Below are 23169 nucleotides of genomic sequence, written 5' to 3'. Positions count from 1 at the left end.
TAGCAACAATGGAATCTTCTATGTTTATATTCAACATAGTGAAATGCCAAAATGAAGGAGTGCAAAGCTCACACCCACGCAACAGTTCTATAATTCAATGAACTTGAACTGAGCCTTACCTTTCTGGAGTATATATATAAGTTAGGTGTTCTGCCTGGAACTGGAATGCCGGCTTTAGTTAGCTTTATGAAATACTTCTGTACACGACTGGCAACCTAAGGAAGCATGGCAGCTCTTTTAATATAATGAAATGTGGTATTTGAGAAGTTTTAAATAGTACCAATTAAATCAAGAAGCATTTATATTTTAAAATCTAGACAAAACTAACTCAAGTACATTTAAGCCTGTTTGACTCCCAAGTTAAACAGTCTTCTTCAGAGGAAGCACTGGAGAGTGTAACACGCAGCCATCTATCAGCCACACAGATGGGGCAGAGGGGAGACAACCAGGGATGGCATTAATGAAATGCCACAAAATCAACTAGCACAGTCTAGCCAAAAAGGACACTGTCAGCACACTCACTAAGCACTCAGAAGATGCGAGGTCCACTATATATTTTTTAATGTTTTGCATTGATGCAAAGCAAGGTTACTTATGCTGTTTCTGCAATCAACATAAAAATAAGCAATGCTAGTCAGGCAAGGTGGCACTCAGGGAGGCAGAGGCAGGCAGATCTCTGTGAGTTCGAGGACAGCCTGGTCTACAGAGTCAGTCCAGGAGATCAAAGCTACATGGGGTGGGAAGCAATCCTAATCAATTTAAAACTACCACACAGTAAAGCTACCCATCTACCATATACAGCCTGCAGCCGTTTCCATCACCTGTTTGGCTGTCCGGTTCCCCAGTTCATCTGCAATCTTCTGCCAGCGCCGAGATTCTACTTCTTCAGGAGGGTATTTCAGGAGCAGTTGTTCAAGTTTTTTCTGCACCGAACCCAAGACCAAATTTTAAGGGGGAAAAAACCATTCCATTTAAAAGACTGGATTTCTGAATAGATACACTCACATTTCATTCAAAGCACAGTGCTGCTTTGCCAACTCAGAATGTTATTTTACTGGAGAATCTCAAGGTAGAAAACAGTTCCAGTTAGGAACTTAAGATGCCACAGGCAAAATGAGATTAGAGGAAGCACCCATGAAAGCCCTAATATAGGCTATTTTATTCACTTTAGTGACAAAACAGAAGAGAAATAGATTGGGGTTGTACTTAGCTTCCCAACTATCTTTTCTTGCAGATTGTGGCTCCCCTACAGCTTTAACAAAAACATGTGAATTCGATTTAGAATATAAGAGAGTCTTTGCTCTGTTGTAGGATCTGGTCCTTCAAGCATCCAAGTTAATATTAAAACTTAGCTTTTAATAGTCATGTGAGCACTAGACACACAAGCACTTAATACATGAAATCAAGCTTTTCTAAGGCTTTTTATACAGTAATCAATTACAGCTGAGGGCAACACCAGATTCCCGTAGACAATCCAAACAGAAACATCACAAGCACGTCAGTGTGACCTCTCAGCTCCCCAACAGCAGAAATTAAAATGCAGCAGGAAACAGCTTTGCTTGTCTTGTGGCTTTTCTGTCACAGCTACTTTTACGAACACCCACCCATGTCTAGCTCCTTCCCAAACCCATGTTTTGTTTTGCTTTTTTATTTTTTTTTTTTTTTTTTTTTTTTTTTTTTTTGGTTTTTCGAGACAGGGTTTCTCTGTGTAGCCTTGGCCATCCTGGACTCACTTTGTAGACCAGGCTGGCCTCGAACTCACAGCGATCCGCCTGCCTCTGCCTCCCGAGTGCTGGGATTAAAGGCGTGCGCCACCACGCCCGGCTTGTTTTGCTTTTTTAAAGAATTATTTTCAAACAGTTTGTACATCTTCAAAATCCAAAATTCATAAAATATGCAGTAAGGTGTACAAAAGTAAGTCTAAGTATTTTAAACTCATGATTAAAAGGGATTAAATGCAACAGTTAACACTTGCCTGGTAGTGTTAATTCTACTATTAACAGTTTAGAGTTTTTCTTTAACCCAAAGAAGCTAGAAGTATGTGTCACCTGTTCTTCAACAGTCCACAGCTGGTTGAATGTTTCAGGTTTGGTGTCATCACACAGGCGACCTCTTATCATCTACATATATAAAAAAAAAGGCTTTTTATAAATGGAAAACATCAAGGGTTTAGCCAAATGGCACACAAGGAATATTTTAGAATTTTGAAAATATCTTTGCATAATTTTAATACATACATCAGCTAGTTACTGACTATAAGTTGTTTTCATACTCTTGTGTTTCATTTTGTTTTAAAGTAACTCCTCTCTACAAACAAAAAATACGGGTTCAAAATTGAAAACTAGCAAGTCCAACAGAGACGAGGCCACATCTGAAATCCTGGCCACACTCCACAGTACACTAGCACTAGGTGTAACACCCACAGTGCCCACTTGAAATCCATGAAAACCCTACAGTTACATATTTTTGACTATTCTTTTCATTGACGTTTTATTTAATCACTTCGCGGCCTAATCACAGCCCCCCCTCCCAATGCTGCCCTGACACCCCCTCCCCCTCCCCAATGCTGCCCTCTCACCCCCATCCCCCTCCTCCCAATACTGTCCTCACACCCCCTCCCCCCTCCCCCCAATGCTGCCCTCACACCCCCCTCCCCCCTCCCTCCAATGCTGCCCTCACACCCCCATCGCCATTTATTTTGTAAGAAGCTGCAACCTGAAGATCGGGGCATAAACAACAAGAAAGCTCTCCATGGCTCACAGTTGGAGGCAGGCTTGGGTGTCCTCTTAACTTGAAAGTTCATGTTCCCACTACTTTTTAGTAAACAACTCTTCGTTTTAAGAACACTACAGACACCTCAGAGAGCTTACCTGAGGACGACTATGGGAGCCTTCTGGACCATCGCTCAAAGGCAACATGGAGTAGGAAAGGGACTCTCCATCCTTCTTAGGATCTAAAGGACTTTTTGGTCTAGCAGGCAAGCCCACTAAAAATAAAATCATACACAGGATTATTCAAGCCAGACACTGCAAGACATTTCCCTCGTTAATTCTATCTCGTGAGGTCTTACCTTTATCAAAGACTAACTTAACTCTCCTACTGTGTCTTTTGCGATTTTTAAATTCTCTCTCAAAGTTCCCGAGGCTATTGGTATACTGGTCCCACACAATCTCAGGTAACTGAACAACTCTCTGTGGGTATGGAAGCCCTATATCAGCCTGGGAAAACACACAACAAAACAAAAATGTCAGTGACTATGCACATGGAACTCAGGGTAATAGATAAAGCGCTGCTTGTAGGGTGCTAACAAGAACACACTAATCTGCTAAAGGAGACACTGTACGGCATCACTAGCAGCTTTGCACATCAACACCACACCCAACACCTATCAGCTCTGAGAACAAGCACAGTGAGTGCGACACACAGAACCTGACATTTAGGTGGTGGCTTATCTGTAACACAGTAATTAAAACAATGAATTCAGTCTAGAAACCCTTGCCACATATAAAAATTATGGCATCTTATTCTTCCCTGCCGTGCTGGGGATCAAACTTGGACACAAAGCGCACATGTACTGCACCACAGCTACATCCCCTGCTCAAACCATGACATTTTAAAACTGAGGCTTCTAAATTAAATCTAGGACAAAGAATTCTTCCTAGGCAACATAAATCTTGCCTGTCTACTGATATCTGGATTTAATTCACATCTGTTTATCTTTATTAAGTTAAGATATTCAATAACACATTTCAGAATTTTTTAAAATTTCTAAATTAAACCTAGAAATGAAAAACAAGCCAACAGCCAACTGCACATAAACCTAGTAAGTGTGCCTAAATGCATATTTCTGCTTAACACAAATAAAGTGAAATTAAAGTTAATACATTATTTCCCTAACAGTTTTAAACTGCCCAGACTTGCCATTTTAAGAATGCCTTTGTGCTTAAGCAAACCGTTAAATAGTGATTAAAAAAAAAAGGAGTGTTGTTTTGTTTTTCATTTATTTATTACTGAATTTTAGGTTTGTTGTGTTTGTTGTTGTTGTTTTGTCTTTTGTTTCTTGAGTGTCTCTTGTAGCCCAGGATGACCTCAAGTCTGATGACCGGTAGGTGGGTAGGTGAGGGTGACCTTCAACTCCGGGTCCTCCTGCTTCAGCAAAGGGTTCGGGGTCTACATTTACACCAACATATTGGACCAAGGGGCGCCTGATTTTAATGAAGAAGGTACAATACGGCTCTAAAAGCCAGTTTTCAATTAGCCAATATATAGGTTATGTACGTATTATGAAACGCAGAGTTTTCTGACCAGGGAAAGGTCCAGTGCATTACCAATGCCAGCTTACAGCTGCCCCGTACAGAGGCACTCAGATCTTGCTTTAAGCGTTTGTACACACTGCTGACACTGAGCAAAATTCAGTGTACTTGTACAGGCCCTGGCTCCATCCCCAGTAGCAGAGAGCAGCACCCCACACCCCACATAATGCATGTGCACACATTGATCAATGAGGGCCCCTAATCTGCGGCATTCATGAATGAATCACTGTCAAATATTAGTTTCAAAGCAAAAACTAGCTTCACACAAAGGGGAAAAAAGCCTTTTCAAAATTAAATAAAGTGGTTTCTCTTCATGGAGTTAGTTATCATAACCTTAAACATGTTTAAAATAAGCGTGTGTTATCTCTATAAACATTTGCTTTTTCACTCAGTAGCAAACAGAACCCAAACAAAGCAAATGATAATTAACAGTCCTCTATACTAGGCCTCAGATCACCACTGTTCTGAGTCCTGAAAGCAGTAATAGGTAGAGGCAACAGGCCGGCACACAGGTAGAATGAGCCACAGTGCTCTTGCCATGAGAGTGTAGGCTCTGCATTCGAGTGAACATCATTGTTAAGTAGGAAGAAGACAATGCTGCCTTCAGTAAGATGGTTAACTTGAAAGGGGGATGTGGAATTAAATACTTTTATGTACGTCTGTGTGAGGATGTTGGATCCCCTGGAAAAGAAGTTACAGACAGTTGTGAGCTGCCCTGTGGGTGCTAGGAATTGAACCTGGATCCTCTGAAGAGCAGCCAGTGCTCTTAGCCACTAAACCATCTCTTCAGGCCAGAATTAAATTTTAAAGCACAGACTCATAGAAAAAGAGAAAACAAACAAACCATAACTATCTTAAATTACCAAGTACAGTGTAATTTTTAAAGTATCAAAATGCATCTTTTTATACCTTCTTCTGAAGTTTCTCCACAAACCCAATGGGGTTTTTTAGTGCTTCTCTCTGGTGTTTGCCTAAGCTTTCCAGGTCTTGCACTGCTTGAGAACGCTGAGCTTCAAGTACAGCGATGGTCTGTAGCAGTCTCTGGTAACTAGACACAAAGAGAGGTCTCTCACTCCAAGTCTCTACTAACAACAGTAAAACTTAGTTCACGTCATCATCTACTAAGTATTACGTCACACAGTCTTTTTAAAGTTACCTGAAAGAGTTTAGTAAAACATTTTACTGGGAATAAATGAGGTCTTCCTTAGTTACGAAGTACCTAGTCAGAAAACATCAGTTAGAGAAAGCAAAGCCTCCTGTCCCATCTTAAAGATTTTAATTCTTGAACCTTGAACACATTCAGAAAACAAAAAAGCATTTTGTCGTGCCAGCAATCAAAGTTTTAAGAAACTTCTCAATGAAAGAACTAAGATCACATAATTTCACGAATGAGAGGAGTCACCAAATCCAGCTATTCTCTGTGGGAACATAACATCTAAGGCATTTTCTCCCCAAAGCCACAAGACAGTATGCATAGTCTGACATGGCAGCAGGCCACACAACAGTTCTCAACTGTTCTATAATCCACCTCACCCACATCTGAGAGATTGCATTTTTCTATCAACAAAACTCACTATTTTTTGCAGCGTTCAGTTCATAAGTACTGAACATATACAAAGAAAAAAGCTGAAGGCATTTTAATTTCCCGGCCTGCAAACACAGTTTCATCTACACCAATCTACTTGCTCGTCATCATCCTGGAATGTTACTATAGTAGAGACAGACTAATGATCCCATTCTCATTCAGTGTCTTTCAGCTAACACCATCCCAAGTGTAAAATACCTGGCTTCACATATAAATACACATCGAAATGCAGTAACCCCAAAGCCTTGAATGCTCACACACTTTTCACAGAAATGAAAAGTCACTTGAAATTCACTACAATGTAAGCTATGTCCTTCAAATATCAACAAAGAAGCTTTCCTTTAACATCCAAATACTTTTGCTTCTCAATAAACTATGACTCCATAATGGAAGGTGTCTGTTTTGTTTGCACTTTAAAAAAAAATTTTAGTTAAGGTATAGCACACTTCCCAGCATACAGATGTTCAATAAATATTCTTGAATAAATAATTGTCTGGTGTTTTGTAATCAGAAGCGTAAAAATTTTGTTAAGTTAGAAGCCAGCAAAGCAGCAGAAAAATCTAAGGTGAAGCAATGCGATGACACTCATCCCCAATGAGATGCTTAAACCATCTTATTTCTGTTCTCAAGTCTTTGTAAACTAAAGTTGATGCCATACTGAATATTATCTATCATAAAACTGTATGGGCTATATATACAGTCAACTAGAGGCCAGACTAGGATACAGGAAGATGCTGTCTCAAAGTGTGTGTGCCCGGTGGTGGGGGCAATGAACGCACACTCTTCAACTCTAATTTTGCTTAAATTCAGACAAAATGACTAAAAGGGGTAAGAGAAAAGCTTAAAAGTCCAGACTCATGAAAGCCTGTAGAACAGTGCATTCAAGTCTTCTACCCCAATTTAAGTTATTTCCTAGATTAGTCAAGAGATTTTTGCCAGTAGGGACCACCACATCTACCCCTAGGTAGCTAAGAAAAAAATTCATTAAAAACTGAAATGATATCCAAATGGTCTGAAATATACATATCTATTTTCAGTCACACCTTCAGCTCTCTCCACATTCACTCACCAATGAATCCAAAGTAAGACTCAGTTGTTCATTAATCTGGCCTTTATTTGCGAAGAAAACAAGGTAATCTCTTAAAAGCTCTAACAATTTCCAAAGTAAACCAGACGTGAAGATTAGGTTTAACAAGGGAGCTACCATAATGGGAGAGTGAGAAACAGAACTGGATTTGCATAAGTAAACAGCATTGGCCATCATCTTGGAGATGGGGGCCAATCTGGTCTACATAGTGAGTTCAAGGACAGCTGGAGCTACCTAGTAAAAGCCCATCTCACAAAACCAAAACAAAACAGGAAGCAAGAGTGCCTTTGATCTAGAATAAGAGCAACACAGTGACACTGTACTCCTCTTACTCAGATCACAGCAGCCAATGTTTTCATCTGGATGTTTTCAGGGGATGACAAGACTGTGACCAGACTAGATGAGCAACTGTGTAATGAGAAGCAACAATAAAGGCCAAATGTGATAGATGCAAGCTAAGTCAAGCATTCAGGGGCTATGGCAGAAGGATAGGAAATCTGAGGGCACTCTAGCCTACAGAGTAAGACCTTGTGTGAAAACACAACAAAAATGTAAGGTCTAACATTTGTTTTGCATACTACACACTTGACACTGCTGAATTTTGCATTTCATACACTTGAAGCAGATATCCTTCATTATTCAAGGCATCTACAATGAAAATCCTCGCCTCCAAACGAAGACAGTAGAACAGTATCCACTCTCAACAGATAGTCATCCAAATTAAAGAATCCTAAAGCCCCACAGAACCAATAAAGTACTTTCCCTTTGGCCATCCTCCTGAAGTCCTAAGTAAACAGTGTAACTCGTGACGATGACACGTGCTTCCTGTGTGATGAACAGTTATAGCTTTCCAACAGGAACAGCTGTGCACTGAGTCTGTAAGAACTAGCTGTAGATCTGATCCTTGACAGTGGGCTGAGATGCAGCAGAGTGTTCTCCTTTCACTTTATCTATGAGCTTGACATGGGAACATTCAGCTTTCAGGCTAGGGAATGGTGCTGTAGCTACTGCAGTACCTATACCCAAGTTATTGTCACTACCCTTCCTGGCCAAGCTTCACTGACCGTATGGACACAAACATTTATGGAAAACAGTCTACAGGTAAAAATCCTTATGTCATTTTCTAGGCAGAAATACTGCATGTACAGCCATCAGTGGAGAGGGGAGGAGAAACGGGACAGGAGGATGGAAGATGTTACTTTCAGTGCACAGCATTTTTTTCTAGGGACCATGTTTCCATTTTTTTTTTACCATGTTAAGAATTCTTAAGAGCTCACTGGAACATTTTTAACCTTAAAAAATTAATGTGGATACTTTTTCTTTTTTTAATCTAGCTTTAAGACATTCTGACAAGAAGGTTGGTCTGACTCTTGAAAATAATAACTGTCAGCAGGAAAAGTCCCTGGTTTGATTCCTGGTTTCAGCACCAGATGAACTAAAAAAGAAATAAAAAAGAGGGCATGACTGCTCCCAGATATAGTGGAGAAGGGCTACTATAGATAAAGAGCACAGCCAGTGGCAGGGACATGACCCTAGACCTGGACGTGTGAGGAGTTAGACAGGGGAGGAAAGCCAGGAGAGCTGTAAAAGTAGACAGAAGGGTGGGTAGCCAAAGTGGTTGCATTATAAAAGGAAGGGCAACTACAGGAAGAGCAGCCCAATCCCTGGGCTGGTGAGGGTTAGGGAAGGGAGCTGGGCATACTAGCCACACTCTGTAACAGGTAGGGACTGAGGGATGCTGGGAAAACCTGACAACCTCAGCCATTTGTCCTAGGTTAGAGACTAACTATAATAACGGGGTGGGGGTCTAGTCTAGATCAGGAATCTACACAACCACAGTGCCCCACACAGCCCCACACGTTTACCTACAGAGTAGAAGTGGTCCTCAGCCTTCCTAACGCTGTGACCCTTTAATACAGTCCCTAATGTTATGGTGACCCACTAATCATGAAATTCTTTTTGTTACTACTTTATAACTATTAATTTTGCAACTGTTATGAATCATGACAAAAGTACTTGTGTTTTCTGATGGTCTTAAGTGACCCATGTGAAAGTGTCTTTCAACAGTCCCAAAGGGATCATGACCCAGAAGCTGAGAACCACTGGAGTAGAGTGGCTGCACCACAAAGCACATCATCCACAAAGCATACTTACTATAGATTCCCACACCCTCCCTGCACTATCTATATGCCTGTAAGGATACAAAGGCAGGTGTAACACACATTAGATTAGACCCCAACGGGGAGAACAGCTGTTAAAGAGAATTGAGATAATTAAAATGTTTAAAGACAGACTGTGAGAGAATGTAGATTACATTAAGCCTTGTGGTTCAATCTTCCGCAAGGGGAAAAAAAAAAAAAAGAAAGAAAGAAAGAGAAAACACAGAACTCAAGCAAGTGATGAATTCCTAAGTTATTTTCCCCCAGGTTGGAGGCACTGTATTTAGAGCTTTGAGCACACAAGCCCTCTATGCTTACCAATAAATAAATAAATAAATAAAGTAGAAGCATGTGTGCATATGTGCACACATGTACACACACACACACGCACTATAATCAGATCTGTGTTTATATTCTGAGTATTGCCTTTTAGTAATGACTTTATTTGTAAAGTGTTTTTTTTTTTTAATTCCTGTTTTATCTAATATATATACATGTGGTTTTCTAACGGATTTCATCCAATTTTCCCCTCCCTAAAATTCTTTATTATTTTTCTTACTCCCGCTTTTCTCTCCCTTTCTCTGTTTCTTTCTGTATTTCATCATTTTTATCTCATCAGGCTTACACTTGCATATTCTATATTATGTTTGCCTCTGCTTCTCTACAATTATTGCTGGTGTGTCAGCACTGTTCTTGACTGATTTTCACCATAGCCATACTTGGTTTGTGCTGCTGCTATTTTTTGTTTTTTGTTTTTTTAACCCTTCCTAAGCATTAACGTACTAACTAAAACCCCAGGAAAAGGCTGTTCACTAAATCCACGCCACCAGGTGCATACTTCCTAGTTAAAAACCACAAAAACAGGAAAAAGCAAAGCAAAACTACTTTTACCAAATTGATCCTTAATAATAGAATTAAAAGGATGCTGACATGTCAACTCCAAAATCTAATGTAATACAAGATTAATAACCTGAAAAATGAGAAATTAAGGAAATGAAAGTCTAGCAGGGACAGTGTCTGGTAAATGAGAAGCTTAGTGAGTCAAACTCAACAGGAAATATTCAAAGGCTCAGGAAATAGTAGGTCTAAGACAGCGAAGGCAGTGTTACACCAAGGTGGCAACTTGAAAACCGCAATCACAACCACAATATTCATGATGCTGACACTCATGTGACCATGAATTGTGCTACAGCTGAAGGCAATCAAGATCTAGACTAAAGGTACATACAGCTTATTAAAATTATCATTCAAAACTTCCCAAATTTAGGGAAAGAAATGTTCGTCCAATTACATTCAAGCAGCAGTTACAACTCAACAGAGGATCAGGCAAGAACTTTTCTCTACTTTATTGTAAGTACTAAATGCATGGCACAAGAAAAAAAGCTGTAAGAAAAGCTGGGTGGGGCTGGAGAGATGGCTCAGAGGTTAAGAGCACTGGCTGTTCTTCCAGAGGTCCTGAGTTCAATTCCCAGCAACCACACAGTGGCTCACAACCATCTATAATAATGAGATCTGGTGCCCTCTCCTGGCCTGCGGCACACATGCAGGCAAGCACTGAATGTAGAAAGAAAAGAGAGGGGGAAGGAGAGGGAAAGGGAGGGGAGGGGGGGCAGGTGTGCAGGCAAGCTATCTTTAAAAAAAGAAAAGCTGGGTGGTGGTGGCACACATCTTTAATCCTAGCACCCAGGGAGCAAAAGCAGGTGAGGCCAGCTTGGTCTACAGACTGAATTCCAGGGCAGCCAGGGCTACACATAGAAAGCCTGTTTTTTGTTTTGTTTCCGTTTTTTGTTTGTTTGTTTGTTTTGTTTTGTTTTGTTCTGTTTTTTAAAGAGTTGCAAGAGGAGAGTGTCAAGTCACTCACAAATGAAAACGCTGAGCTGGAGAGATGGCTCAGAGGTTAAGAGCCTAACTCTAACCCTAACCCTGCTCTTCTGTAAGTCCTAAATTCAATTCCCAGGAATCACATGGTAGCTCACAACTATCTCTATATAATATGATCTGAGGCCCTCCTCTGGCCTGCAGGTGTACATGGAGGCAGAACACTGTATACATAGTAATAAATAAATCTTTAAAAAAGAAAAAGCTGTCAAGCTAACAACAGATTTTTTAGCAGACTCTAAAAGCCAAGACAGCATAGACTGGTACATCTCAAGCACTGAAATAAAATAAGCGTAAATCAAAAGAACTACAGTCGGCAAAGCTATCCTCTAAACTTGGGGAAGAATAAAGAACTTAATGATTAGCATAAACTAAAGCAAGTCATGATCACCAAACTATAGGCAATAGATATTCAAACAGGAAAAAAAATTACAAAAATCATTTTAAAACGGGAAAGAATAAATTTCACTGTAAGAAAACACATGAAGGTAAGGAACTTAAGGGGGAAAGCTCTGCATAATCTGAGGATTGGAATTTGGATCTTCAGAACTCATGCTGGGTGTGTTAGCACACATCTGTAAACCCAACACAGCAAACTGGGAGTTGGGGACAAAGTAACCCACACACATGCTGTGTGTCAGTGCTGGCATAAGAAATAGTGACCAAGAGATCCTGCCTTAAGCAACATGGACGGCAGACATCAACTCTCGAAAGATAACCTCTGACCTCCATACGAACGTGTGCGTGCCTATCCTCTCTCCTCCTTCTCCCGCCTCCTCTCAAAACAAGTGAGAATTAGAAAACAATCAAACATTATCAGTAAAATGAACAAGGAAGAACAATAAGGAAAATAACAAAATTAAAAGAATTAACATACACTTCTCAATAATAATCCTAAATACAAATGATCTTAATTCTCTTGGAAGAGGCAGACTGGGTAGCTCAGGAAGCTGAGGCAGGAGGATTGCTATGAATGAGGTCACCCAGGGCTAAACAGCAGCACTCTGCCAACAACAAAAACCCAACAGGATGCAAGCAGGTTAGCTGCACTTAGCGGGGAGGGCTGGAACACCACCACCCTCCAACCCCCTTCTGCTGTCTCCAAGAAACACATTAGTCGAAAGATAGGGATTGAAAATAAAGGAACAGAAAAAAACACTGCTAATAAATAAACTGGAGGCAAGACCAAGCAGGGGTGTGTACTAATGCCTGAGAAAGGCAACTCCAACGCATTTTTCTTCATTCATACACACACACACACACACACACACACACACACGCACACCTGTAAACATTTAAAATTCTGGAAATAAAGTTAACAAAGATGATGAAAACACTTACAGTGAAAACTATAAATGATTAAATTCCCTGAAGATGTGAAAGCAGCTTTAGTGTCCACACTATTTGTGAACTCCAGAGTCCACACAATTTTTATGAAACAGAAGCAGCCTGTTGTAAATAATCAAAATACAACAGTACTGATATAAAAAGCTGCACAGATAAATGGGACAGAACAGAAAGCCAAAAGCAAATCCAAAGACCCAAGGCCGATCGGTCTTTGACGAAGGTGCCGACACCACCAATCAGAAGGGTGACGGTGTCTTTAAATAGATAAGAGCCTGCAGAACTAAAGCACCTTATGCTATCTCATCATACAAGTCCAAAAGGACTAAACACACAAACGTAAGGCCTGAAACCTTCTATACAGCACAGAATAACTCTTTAAAAAAACCTGCAGAGAGGAAGGAAATTCCTCACTACATACATTACGGTCAGTAGCGAGGACACGGAAAGGATTTGAACAGCTCAGGAACAAGAAAGCATTACAAATATGCAAATGATCTGACTGCATATGTTCCTAAAGAAAAGCATACAAATAGCCAACCGGTAATTAGAACAAAAATTCAACAGCAACTAATTATTAGAGCTATGTAAGTCATAACTATAATGAACACTGCATCCCATTAAGAATGGCTGCTACTCCATACCTGACCTGTGAGACAGGCCAGACACAAAACATGACTTCTGAAAGTATCATACCAAATTACCTTCAGGCAGTGTGCATAATCTATACATGAAACATATGAAACTAATTTACGTTTAGATTTGAATTGCACACACCTTCATTCTGTGCCATTATCTATGTGCAGGTACCACTAAATCTGAAATCCTTCCATCTGAGCAAGTCCAGCAAAGAGTACTCAAGCTGTATGGAGAACTCAGAAAGGAGATCTTATGGAGGCAATGGTTCCAGGAATAGGTAGAAAAGAGTGGTAAGGAATTGTCAGAAGATTAGTAACTTGAATTACATAGAGAAAATGAGATCAAAAGGTATTTTTGCATAACATGATATATTGTGAAGGACATACTTAAAAAGACCATGCTGCAAAAAATAAGTGTGTATATATGTATATGTGTGTGTGTGTGTATGTATGTATGTATGTATGTATGTATGTATGTATGTATGTGTCAGTTAAAAATAAAAATAAGCTTGAAGGGCTGGAGAGATGGCTCAGCAGTTTAGAGCACCTGTTATTCTTGCCGAGGACCAGGCAGGATTCCCAGCACCCACATGGTGGTTCACAACTACCTGTAACTCCAGTTCCAAGGAATCTGAAACCCTGTCTGGCCTCTGCGGGCACCAAGCATGTAAGCAAAACACCCAATATACATAAAACAAAATCTGAAAAAAAAAAAAAAAAAAAAACTTAGAAAGTCTTGGTTTCCTTTTTCTCTCTGTATGCCAAAGGACAAAACAAAAACCCCTCAACAACTGTTTTAAGTGTGTCCTTATATAAATCACTTAAAAGGGTCTGATGATCTCTCGTCAATTCTGAGTTACAGTTAACAGATTTTGCCTTCAGTGAATTGTTAAGACACTTAGCTGCTTTATAACCATTAAACACAGGATTCCTCTTCCATTGCCAGAAAGCTGAGTGGTCTTTGAAAGAGAAAGCTGTTTTCAACTTGCTCAGCTGTACTTTCAAATCGTAACCACAGAACACCTGGTCTTGCAGGATGTACTGAGCACCGTAAGTTTATTAGATCCAAAAGAACTAACGCTCAATACGCTCCATGCTCCAGTGCCATTCCACTTCCACTAAAAGGGGGTGTTGAGGGGATGACTGCCACTAAGCTTGAGGAAGTTTTATCTCCTGGGCCCACATGGTGGAAGGGGAGAATCTACCTCCACCACAGGCTGGCCTCTGACCTCCACACCTATACCAAGGCAAGTGCATCTCCAAACATATAGACACATACACAATAAATGTAATTAAATACTTTTAAAGCAGCAAGTTGTTTAAGGACATCCTAGCACTTGGAAGACAGAAGCATGACCAGATTTGGAGACCAGCCTGGGCTACAAGGTGAGATCCTGTCTCCAAAGGCCAAAAGGAAAGAGGAAAACAAAACAAAATCAACTAGGATCTTTCCCAACAGAGTTTATAACCCATTTTAATATCCTGAAAATTTCAACAGTATCTCAGTCAGAATATCAGTCAGAATGAACAGTTAAAGCACTGAAGTCTAACTACCAACTATACGACAAATTTTTAGCCAACTCTAAAAGTTGCTCTAACAGCAAATTATGTTGTGAACACCTTTCAACTAAGCTCTTCCACCAATACCTATTTACCAATGGTAGCAGTAATAAACAGTATTCTGCAAAAGGCTCACAAGTCTGAGGCTAGCCCAGGCTACAAGCAAATTTGAGGCCGGCCTGGTGATAAAGCAAGATCCTGTGAGCCAAGTCAAGCTGCTTTCAAAGATATGATCATCAAGTAAGACTTAATCATACCTCAATTTATCCACTGCATGCTTCTGGAATTAATTTGCCAAGACACATACAATGCTGTGAAAGGAGATGCACTATGCACTGTAAGGGAAAATTGTTAGGTAAATGTAACAAAGCAACCACCACAGCCACTACATAACCACAATTAGAGATAGATAGAAGTTGCCTTCAATCTCCAATATCACAAGAAGTGCATAGACTTCTGTTACAGTATCACAACGTTTTCTGGTAATAGAATACAAACTTAGAGCAGAAGTATGAAACATGAAAATAAAATCCCCATAGTTCCCACATCATGAAATAAAGTTGTCACATCTTAACCTACTGAGAAAAAAATATTTTAATGATTTTACAAAATATAGGGGAATATGAACTGCTAAATTAATTTTTACAAAGTAAGTTACAAAACAGGTTTTTATTCAAAGTACAGAGGAATAAGGATCTCTGCTAAATAAATTTGTGCTTTAGAAATTACCAACAATATTCTTGAGTATTTGCAAATACTGGCCAAATTAAAGATTAGGCCTAAAAACTAAGAAAGGTGTAGAAAGGAATACATATTACCAATAGTGTAGCATCAGTTCAAAACTGTAACAAATGTCCCATCCTAACACAAAATGTTCAACAGAGCTGCAGGGCATCTGGGGACTCTGTAGGACACCTAATCCGTCTGCAAACCAAAAACTACAAATTCTCATTAACCGGTCAGACACGGTCTCCTTTACTACCCTAGTAGAAGTCATGCCTTCTATTTTTACTCCCCCAAACACTCATTTTTCTTTTAAACACCCCATGTTTGCTTTTTAACATTAAAATTATAATACTTTTACAATATAAAGAACACCCACAAGTCCGTAATTACCAAGGCCACTTTGTGTTCTATTCTTGTTAGAGAACAAAATCGTATTTAAGGTATCTTAGCATTTTACATAATTTGGCTAAAGACAACAAGGGGCTTTCAAGTCTGCTGGTAGGCTATTTCAACATAAAAATCTCAAAAAAAAAAAATCTGCTATTATCTTTAGAAATTTCCCCTATTAAGTATAAAAAATTATTATTAACAACTGGCTTTTCCTTGTTAAAAAGACTATTCTGTCTCTTTTGCTCTAAGCACTGCCATTCATAGACAGCAAGTTATGCTCCTGACATGCCGTGCTGTAACAACTCTACTACAGCTACACATGTTATCAGCAGAATAAAACTCAACACGAGAAAATAAGAAAAATATAACTATTTCTTCTTATTTCCCAGGAGATTGTCTTAAACATGCCATGATATGATTATAACCTCCTATAATATTTTGGGCATTTTTACAGTAACACTAACCACCCTTTAACAACTCCACTGAGCTTACACTAGCCCATCATGATGACCCGGGTCCCCAAACACTCCACCAACAATCAGTTCTCACTGCCCCTGAAACGACCTGCTTTAAGCTCTTTAAAGTTGCCTGTTCTAGCTAATGCATGTAAATGGAGTTGTATGACCTGCTGTGTTCATCTTTCTTAACATTTTCAAGACTCATAGTACCTCACTGCTTTTTAAAGATGTTTGGTTTTTTGTATGTGTGAGTGTGTTTACTTGCATGTTGCATGACTGGTAGTCAAGTCTGGGTCTACAAGAGCAGCAAGTGCCCTCAACTGCCGAGCCATTTCTCCAGCCACTCCTTCTTGCTTTTTATGGCCAAGTAATTTTCCATTGTAGAATCATCCATCAATTGCTGGCTATATGGGTTGTTGCTACCTTTTGGCTATTGTGAGTTGTACACATCTGCATCTACGTCCTTGTTTGAACATCTATTTTTAATTTAATATTTGGCCTATAAGGGCATTTTATTTTTATGTATATGGTATACTTAAGATGTTTTATGTGTGGGTGTACATGATGTACAGTGAGAAGGCCAGTAGGGTGCCTTCCTCCAACACTTCCCACCTTATATATCAAGACAGGACCTCGGCCAGAGAAACCAACGTGAGACAGACTAGGCAAGCACATGACAAGGCCTTCAGGCATGTCCCTCCTTCCCAGGTAGTAACATGATGTCGACATCGACAAAGTTCAGCTGCAAAAGTGAGGCGGGGTTACAAAAATCACAAAGGGAAAAGAAACTAAGAATATTTTCAATTAAGTTTACAATTTTGTGTTGGGCTGCATTCATAGCTACCCTTGAGTATATGATAAACAGGAGCCAGGGTTAACACACTTGGTTGATGTGGGCAGGGGCACACTTAGTAAAGGAATTTGGGGCTGGGTGGTGTGGCACATACCTTTAACCCCAGTACTGAGGAGGCAGAGGCAGGCAGGCTTCTATGAATTTGAGGCCAGCCTGGCCTACAGAGCGAGTTCCAGGGCAGCCAGGGCTGCACACACAGAGAAACCCTATCTTTGAAAAAAAAAAAAACAACAACAACAAAAAAAAAAACCCAGAAAGAATTTGGGGAATCGGGAAGAAGAGATAACTTTAGTAGGTAAGGCCTCTGCCACCAAACCTGACACTGTGGGAGATCAACCAACAACACCTCTAAGTTGTCTTCTGGCCTCTCCAGTCTGCTGCCCTTCTCTCACTAAATAAAATGTTAAAAGCAGCTGCCTTTTTCCTAGACACTGCCAAGGTAACTGGAAGATGCTGAAAATGAGTTCGGAAAGCAATAGTAAATTCATTCTCATACATGGTCTGCTCTGTTTTCTGTGTGACAGAATAGTCTGAGCTTAGGCATCACAATTTCTAAGCCACAGCAGCTAATGAGAACCCCAGTGAAGGGCATGAAGCAGAGAGCCAGTAGCGGAGACATGAGTAGGGTCAGGAGCAAGGCGAAACTCCAGAGAGAAGCACACTCAGCGTCGTGAGTACAGTACACTGGCTGCGATTACAGAAGGATGATCAGCACTTTTGGTGTCTGCTTGGCCTTGCACCAGGATGGAGACAACCACGCTCTCCACGTCAGGTACAATTAATCACACTGCCTGTGTAAGAACTTAAAAATAAATTCAAGAATTTGAGTCTAGACCTAAGTGAGACAGCATTTCAAACACACACACACACTTTTTGGTTTTTCCAGACAAGGTTTCTCTGTGTAGCCTTGGCTGTCCTGGACTCAGTTTGTACACCGTGCTACCCTCGAACTCACAGCCATTCGCCTGCCTCAGTCTCCTGAGTGCTGGGATTAAAGGCGTGCACCACCACACCCAGCATGTATAAATAATTTTACTATCACACTACATTTATAAACTGTACAACTGTGTGTTAATCAGAAGGAAAAAGACACTTCATTTTAACGATAATCAGCTCTGACTCTCACTCCTTATCTTCATTACCAATAAATTATGACCAGGAAACTTTCCTTCTAAGAATTCAAATAAATATATGCTATGTATCTTAAGGATCTGAGCGCACACTACAAAAAATAAAGAGGAACAATAATGCAAGAAATGTTAAGAAATAAATAAAATAAAAGGTAAATTTTAAAATTCTACCTTAAATGGCAAAAAAAAAAAAAAAAAAAGTATAGTATTAGAGAAAACAACTTTCTGTAAAATATTCTTCAGTTAATTTTTCTAAATTTTATTTTGCAACACAGGGTCTCACTCTGTGGCTCTGGCTGTCCTGAAAATATATAAGCTGGCCACAAATTCAAGAGATCTGTCTTTGCCCCTCAAGTGCTAGGATTAAAGGGATGTGCCATTATACCCTGCTACTGCTAATTTTATTTTAAAAAAGAAAGAAAAAAAAAAGAAAAAAGAAAGCAGGAGGGGGCTAGAGAGATGGCTCAGTGGCTAAGAGCACTGCCTGCTCTTCCAAAGGTCCTGAGTTCAAGTCCCAAAACCACACAGTGGTCACATCCATTTGTAATGTGATCTGATGTCCTCTTCTGGCCTATAAGGTGTACATGCAGGCAGAATACTGTACACGTAATAATAAGTAAATAAATTGTTTTAAAAAAAAAGGAAAGAAAGCTGAAGTTGGACAAACGGCTCAGTGAAAGAACACTGTTCTTTCAGAGAACAAAGTTTGGTTCCTAGTACCAACATAGTAGGTCATAACCGTCTAACTCGAGTCTCAGGGTAACCTGAAGCCCTTACTACCCCCACCTGCACTGGACACACATGAGGCAAAGATATACACAAAGTATCCATACACATAAAAATTTAAAATAATTAAAGGCTATTTACTAGAAACCGAGGTAAATTGGTACTGATCTAAAGGAGTGCATCCCACATCCTATGCCTTTCTAAACACAGTATATAGTAGACATTGCCCAGCAAAGGTCCTGAGGAATAACAAAACGGACCAAAATTCCAGAGGTATCACACCACTTTGTCTTTCAGCATTACTTTTTCAAACCCTTACACAGTTTTATGTCTTCTTGTATACTACTTTCTCTTGTTTATCCTCATGAACTTTATCTCACAGTGATCTAATTTTAACTTCTGCTCCAGCCAACACAATAGCTAAACAACATATTTCAAATAATAGCTACCCTAATCCATCAATTAGAATTCCTATTACTCCAATTTTTCAATTCAGTGTCTTTATTTAAAATATGCTTAAGTTAATTTTTAAGCTATAAAGAAAGGCCAATCCTCACTGTCACAGAGCATCAATTTTAAAAAATAATTTCCAGGACTAGAGGGAGAAGTTCAATAGTAGAGTACTAAGTTCAACCCTCAGTACTTGAAATAGTGATAATTACTATTTCCAAATAGTCAACCCGCAGATGAGAGAAGAGGTGTTATTAAAAATGAAATATACAAAAAACAAAACAAAACACCCCCTGCAAACATTAAAATTAAGTCAAGCTGGATACGAAGGCATGTGCCTTTAATTTCAGCAGAGACTGGTGGATTTCTGTGAGTTGAAGGCCAGCCTGATCTACAAAGTGAATTGCAAGACGGCCAGGGCTACATAGTGACCCTGTCTTGAAAGAAAAGAAAAAGAGGAAAGAAAAAAACGGAGGAAAGGAAGGAAAGAAACAAGATCAAAACAAAGAGAGGGGGAAGGAATGAAACAAAGAAGAGACTGTATTACTACACAAGGCTAGAGAGACGGCTCTGCAGCTAGAAGCACTTGATGGTCTTGCAGAGGATCCATAAAGTGACTCGCAAGCATCCATTCCAGGAGATACGACTCCTTCTAATGCACAAACAAAACATGCAGGCAAAACACTCATATATAAATTAAAATAAAAATAAAACAGAATGAAGCCACATGAAAGGCTGGAGAGATACCTCAGCAGTTGAGATTACTCACTGCTCTTGCAGAGGACCTGGCTCAGTTCCTAGCACCCACATGAGCAATCTCACAATTGCCTGTGAACATAACCTCACGCAGGCTCACACAAATTAAAACATCTTCAACGCCAGACGCACCTACTTACAACTACAGCAGAATAACTGACACCGAGTGACTCTCGTGATGGGAGAAAAGGTGGCCTTTTTCAAATCCTAGGTAACAGACAACGGAAAACCTTGATGTGTGTGAGAGGACAAACCAATGACGAAGAACCACCAGTATATGAAACAAGGAAGTGTCCTGAACGAAGGGAGACTGAGAAAATAGCGCGAGGAAGCCAGGGAGTGAGACTATGTAGGACACAACACCAAAGAGAGAGAAATAATAGAAAAAGGCCCAAATCCACATGGAGCCTCTAGTTGAATACAAAGCCACACAAACCTAACATGCAAGCAACTAACTAAACCAAGGAGCTATACACAAAACAAGTAAGTGTTCACAAAGCTAAAATTACATATATTCCAACCAAGCCTTTCTCCAACCCTGCCATATGGTGGCACACGCCTTTAATCCCAGCAGTGGGGGAGGCAGAGGCTGACAGACCGTGAGTTCACAAAGGGAGTCCAAGACAGCCAAAGCCACATAGGGAAACCCTGTCCAGAAAACCAAAAACAAAACGGGGGTGGGGGTGGCGGTGGGGGTTGTTTTGTTTACTTTTTTTGAGACAGGGTCTCTTGTAGCCCAGGCTGACCTCCAGCTTGTGATAATGCTGAAGGTGACCTTGACCTTGACCTTCTGACCCCCCCCCTTCCCCCTCTCTGGCTGGGATTGCAAGAGGCTCAAACTTCTGTCTTCTAATTGGTAATCTGAGCCATGCCTAGTTACCTCACGGTTGTAGGTTGAGAACCTTACAGCCCAGATCTTCGGTGTTTGTGTTAAGTCTGACTATAGTGATAATGTCTTGTTTTTCTCTGTCAGAATCAGTGGCTGAACACTTGCCAAACACGTGCAAGCCCTTGGTTTTGATCCCTAGCAATGCAAGCAGAAAACAAAAATAAATAAAGCCTAAAATTAACTAATCATCTTCAAAGATCTGGAATGAAACAAAAGGTAAGTGGGTGGATGATGCAACAGAATTGAGCACTGTCCTTACAGAGCACACATCCTCCCAACTCCCAAGGGCACCATGCCCGCACCGGTCTCAGCCTCTGCTGGGCAGGGAGCACTACCTTTTTAGAGGTAGGGCCAGTATCTGGACACTTATTTTATGGTAGTATTATCTTCCTTAATCACCATGAGACCTCATTTTTAAAAATAACAAGGCAGTGAATTACTGTTTCCCAGAATCAGTAACCAGTCAAAAACTTAAGAGAATATCCTGTAACAAAAACAACAAAAATCAAAGGGAAAATTATCATTTCCTAGGACAGAATATATGGCCCAGAGGCTAACTGAATGTCTCACACTTGGCAGCCTCTCGGTTCAGAAGAAACAAGTTCTAGAGAAATTCACATTAAATTCACTTTCGTTAAGCTAGAGCTGGTCATGATGACACAAGCTCAAAGTCACACACTGTCAGGAGGGTAAAGCAGTAGAGTCACTTGAGTTCACAATTCAACACCAACCTGGACAACACAGAAAGACACCCCCATTCCAAAATAAGCAAACAAGATGTCACAGTATCATATCTTCTGAGGTTTTAGCTACTTCACTAAAACATACTTCTTTGTACCTGCAAATAATGTCCCCCCCCCAAACATTATGTATAAATAGAAAACATTTATGGATTTGTTTTGGTTTGTTTGGTTTTGAGAAAGAGTTCCCTTATATTGCCAGGCTCCCCTCCTGCCTTTGATTCTCATGCTGGGACAATGTGGCTGTGCCACTATGCACCAGTTCATCTTTCTAACTAAAATTGTTTTCCTTTATGCAATGATGTTTTTTCTGCCTCAAATCTATTTCAAGTATATTAGACTCCTAACCTACTAAAATTGTAAAACATTCAGGGAAACAAAATCTTTCTTAAATCCAGTAACATAATGAAATTAACAACAAAAAAACCTCACAGGTAAGAGACTTATGCTCAAATGTCACAGTATTAGCAAACTAAAGTCCTGAACAATCTAATAAATGTGGCAAAAAGATCACATCTCACAGTCCTGATATAATACTTTTTGTTTGGTTGGTTAGTTGGTTGGTTTTGGTTTTTTTGAGACAGGGTTTCTCTGTGTAGCCTTGGCTGTCCTGGACTCACTTTGTAGACCGGGCTGGCCTCGAAGTCACACAAACCATTAGAAATATTCCTTAGATCTATTTTTGCACAACCAATATAACCTGACTTTGTGACAGTGCCTCAAAAACCTACGTATGAGAGGAATTAATTTACATGTTTGTCACTGTTACTCATTAAAACACTTTTGATGAACCAAGTGGTAGAGGTGCACGCCTTTGATCCCAGAACCTGGGAGGCTGAAGCAGTTGGATTTCTCTGAGATCGAAGGCAGCCTGGTCTACAGACTGAGTTCTAGGAAAGCCAGGGCTACACAGAGAAACCACATCTTAAAAATCCAGAAAAAGAAAAAATTTGATGAACACTTTATAGTTCCTTCCAGAAGGATTTTTGACAGTTCTGGGTCATTTGTGTTACTTTACAGAATAAAGTAAGAAAAAGTGTGAATTTTTAGATATGGAATTATTTGTAAAAGTACCTTTGTAATAACAGTTTGGGAAATGATACTCACTGTTAGCTATGGTTATGTCAAGTATTCCCGTCACAATGTTAAAAGCACTATCTATTTCTCTAAGCTGCAAAGATGATGGATCAAGCACATTCTTAAATAAAAAATTTTAATGGGGAATTAAATGTAAATACTTTCTAGTTCGCCAGGTTTCTAGTACCTGGATGATAGCTACATACTCATTTATTTCACGCATATTGGAAAGACAGACGTTACAAATCTCTACAAGTATAAGCCAAAGTGGACTGGGATAGCAGCATCACAAGCAAGGCCACTCACGGTCCCACTGATCTTCTGTGACACCACACACGGAATCATGTGTCCCTTCTTATTCAGACATGTGGGATACCAGCACTAGAAAATCTGAACTACCACAGAGACGA

At 39.9% G+C, this 23169-nt stretch overlaps 1 protein-coding gene across 1 annotated transcript in view; it reads right to left on the bottom strand.

Annotated features, from left to right (window-relative positions):
* Zzz3 (zinc finger ZZ-type containing 3) overlaps window positions 1-23169 on the bottom strand; it is a 61268-nt gene that overhangs the window by 8191 nt on the left and 29908 nt on the right. Inside the window, exons 5-10 of the mRNA XM_051165937.1 lie at window positions 5223-5361; window positions 3071-3218; window positions 2871-2986; window positions 2049-2120; window positions 822-923; window positions 120-215 (exon numbers count right to left, since the gene is read on the bottom strand). Of these exons, the coding sequence (XP_051021894.1) occupies window positions 120-215; window positions 822-923; window positions 2049-2120; window positions 2871-2986; window positions 3071-3218; window positions 5223-5361 (673 nt within the window). The remainder of the gene's footprint in view (window positions 1-119; window positions 216-821; window positions 924-2048; window positions 2121-2870; window positions 2987-3070; window positions 3219-5222; window positions 5362-23169) is intronic.

Source organism: Acomys russatus, chromosome 23 (assembly GCF_903995435.1).
Source record: "Acomys russatus chromosome 23, mAcoRus1.1, whole genome shotgun sequence".
Classification (NCBI taxonomy): domain Eukaryota; kingdom Metazoa; phylum Chordata; class Mammalia; order Rodentia; family Muridae; genus Acomys; species Acomys russatus.
Note: the sequence above shows the minus strand (reverse complement) of the source record. Positions and strands in the feature narration are given on the sequence as shown.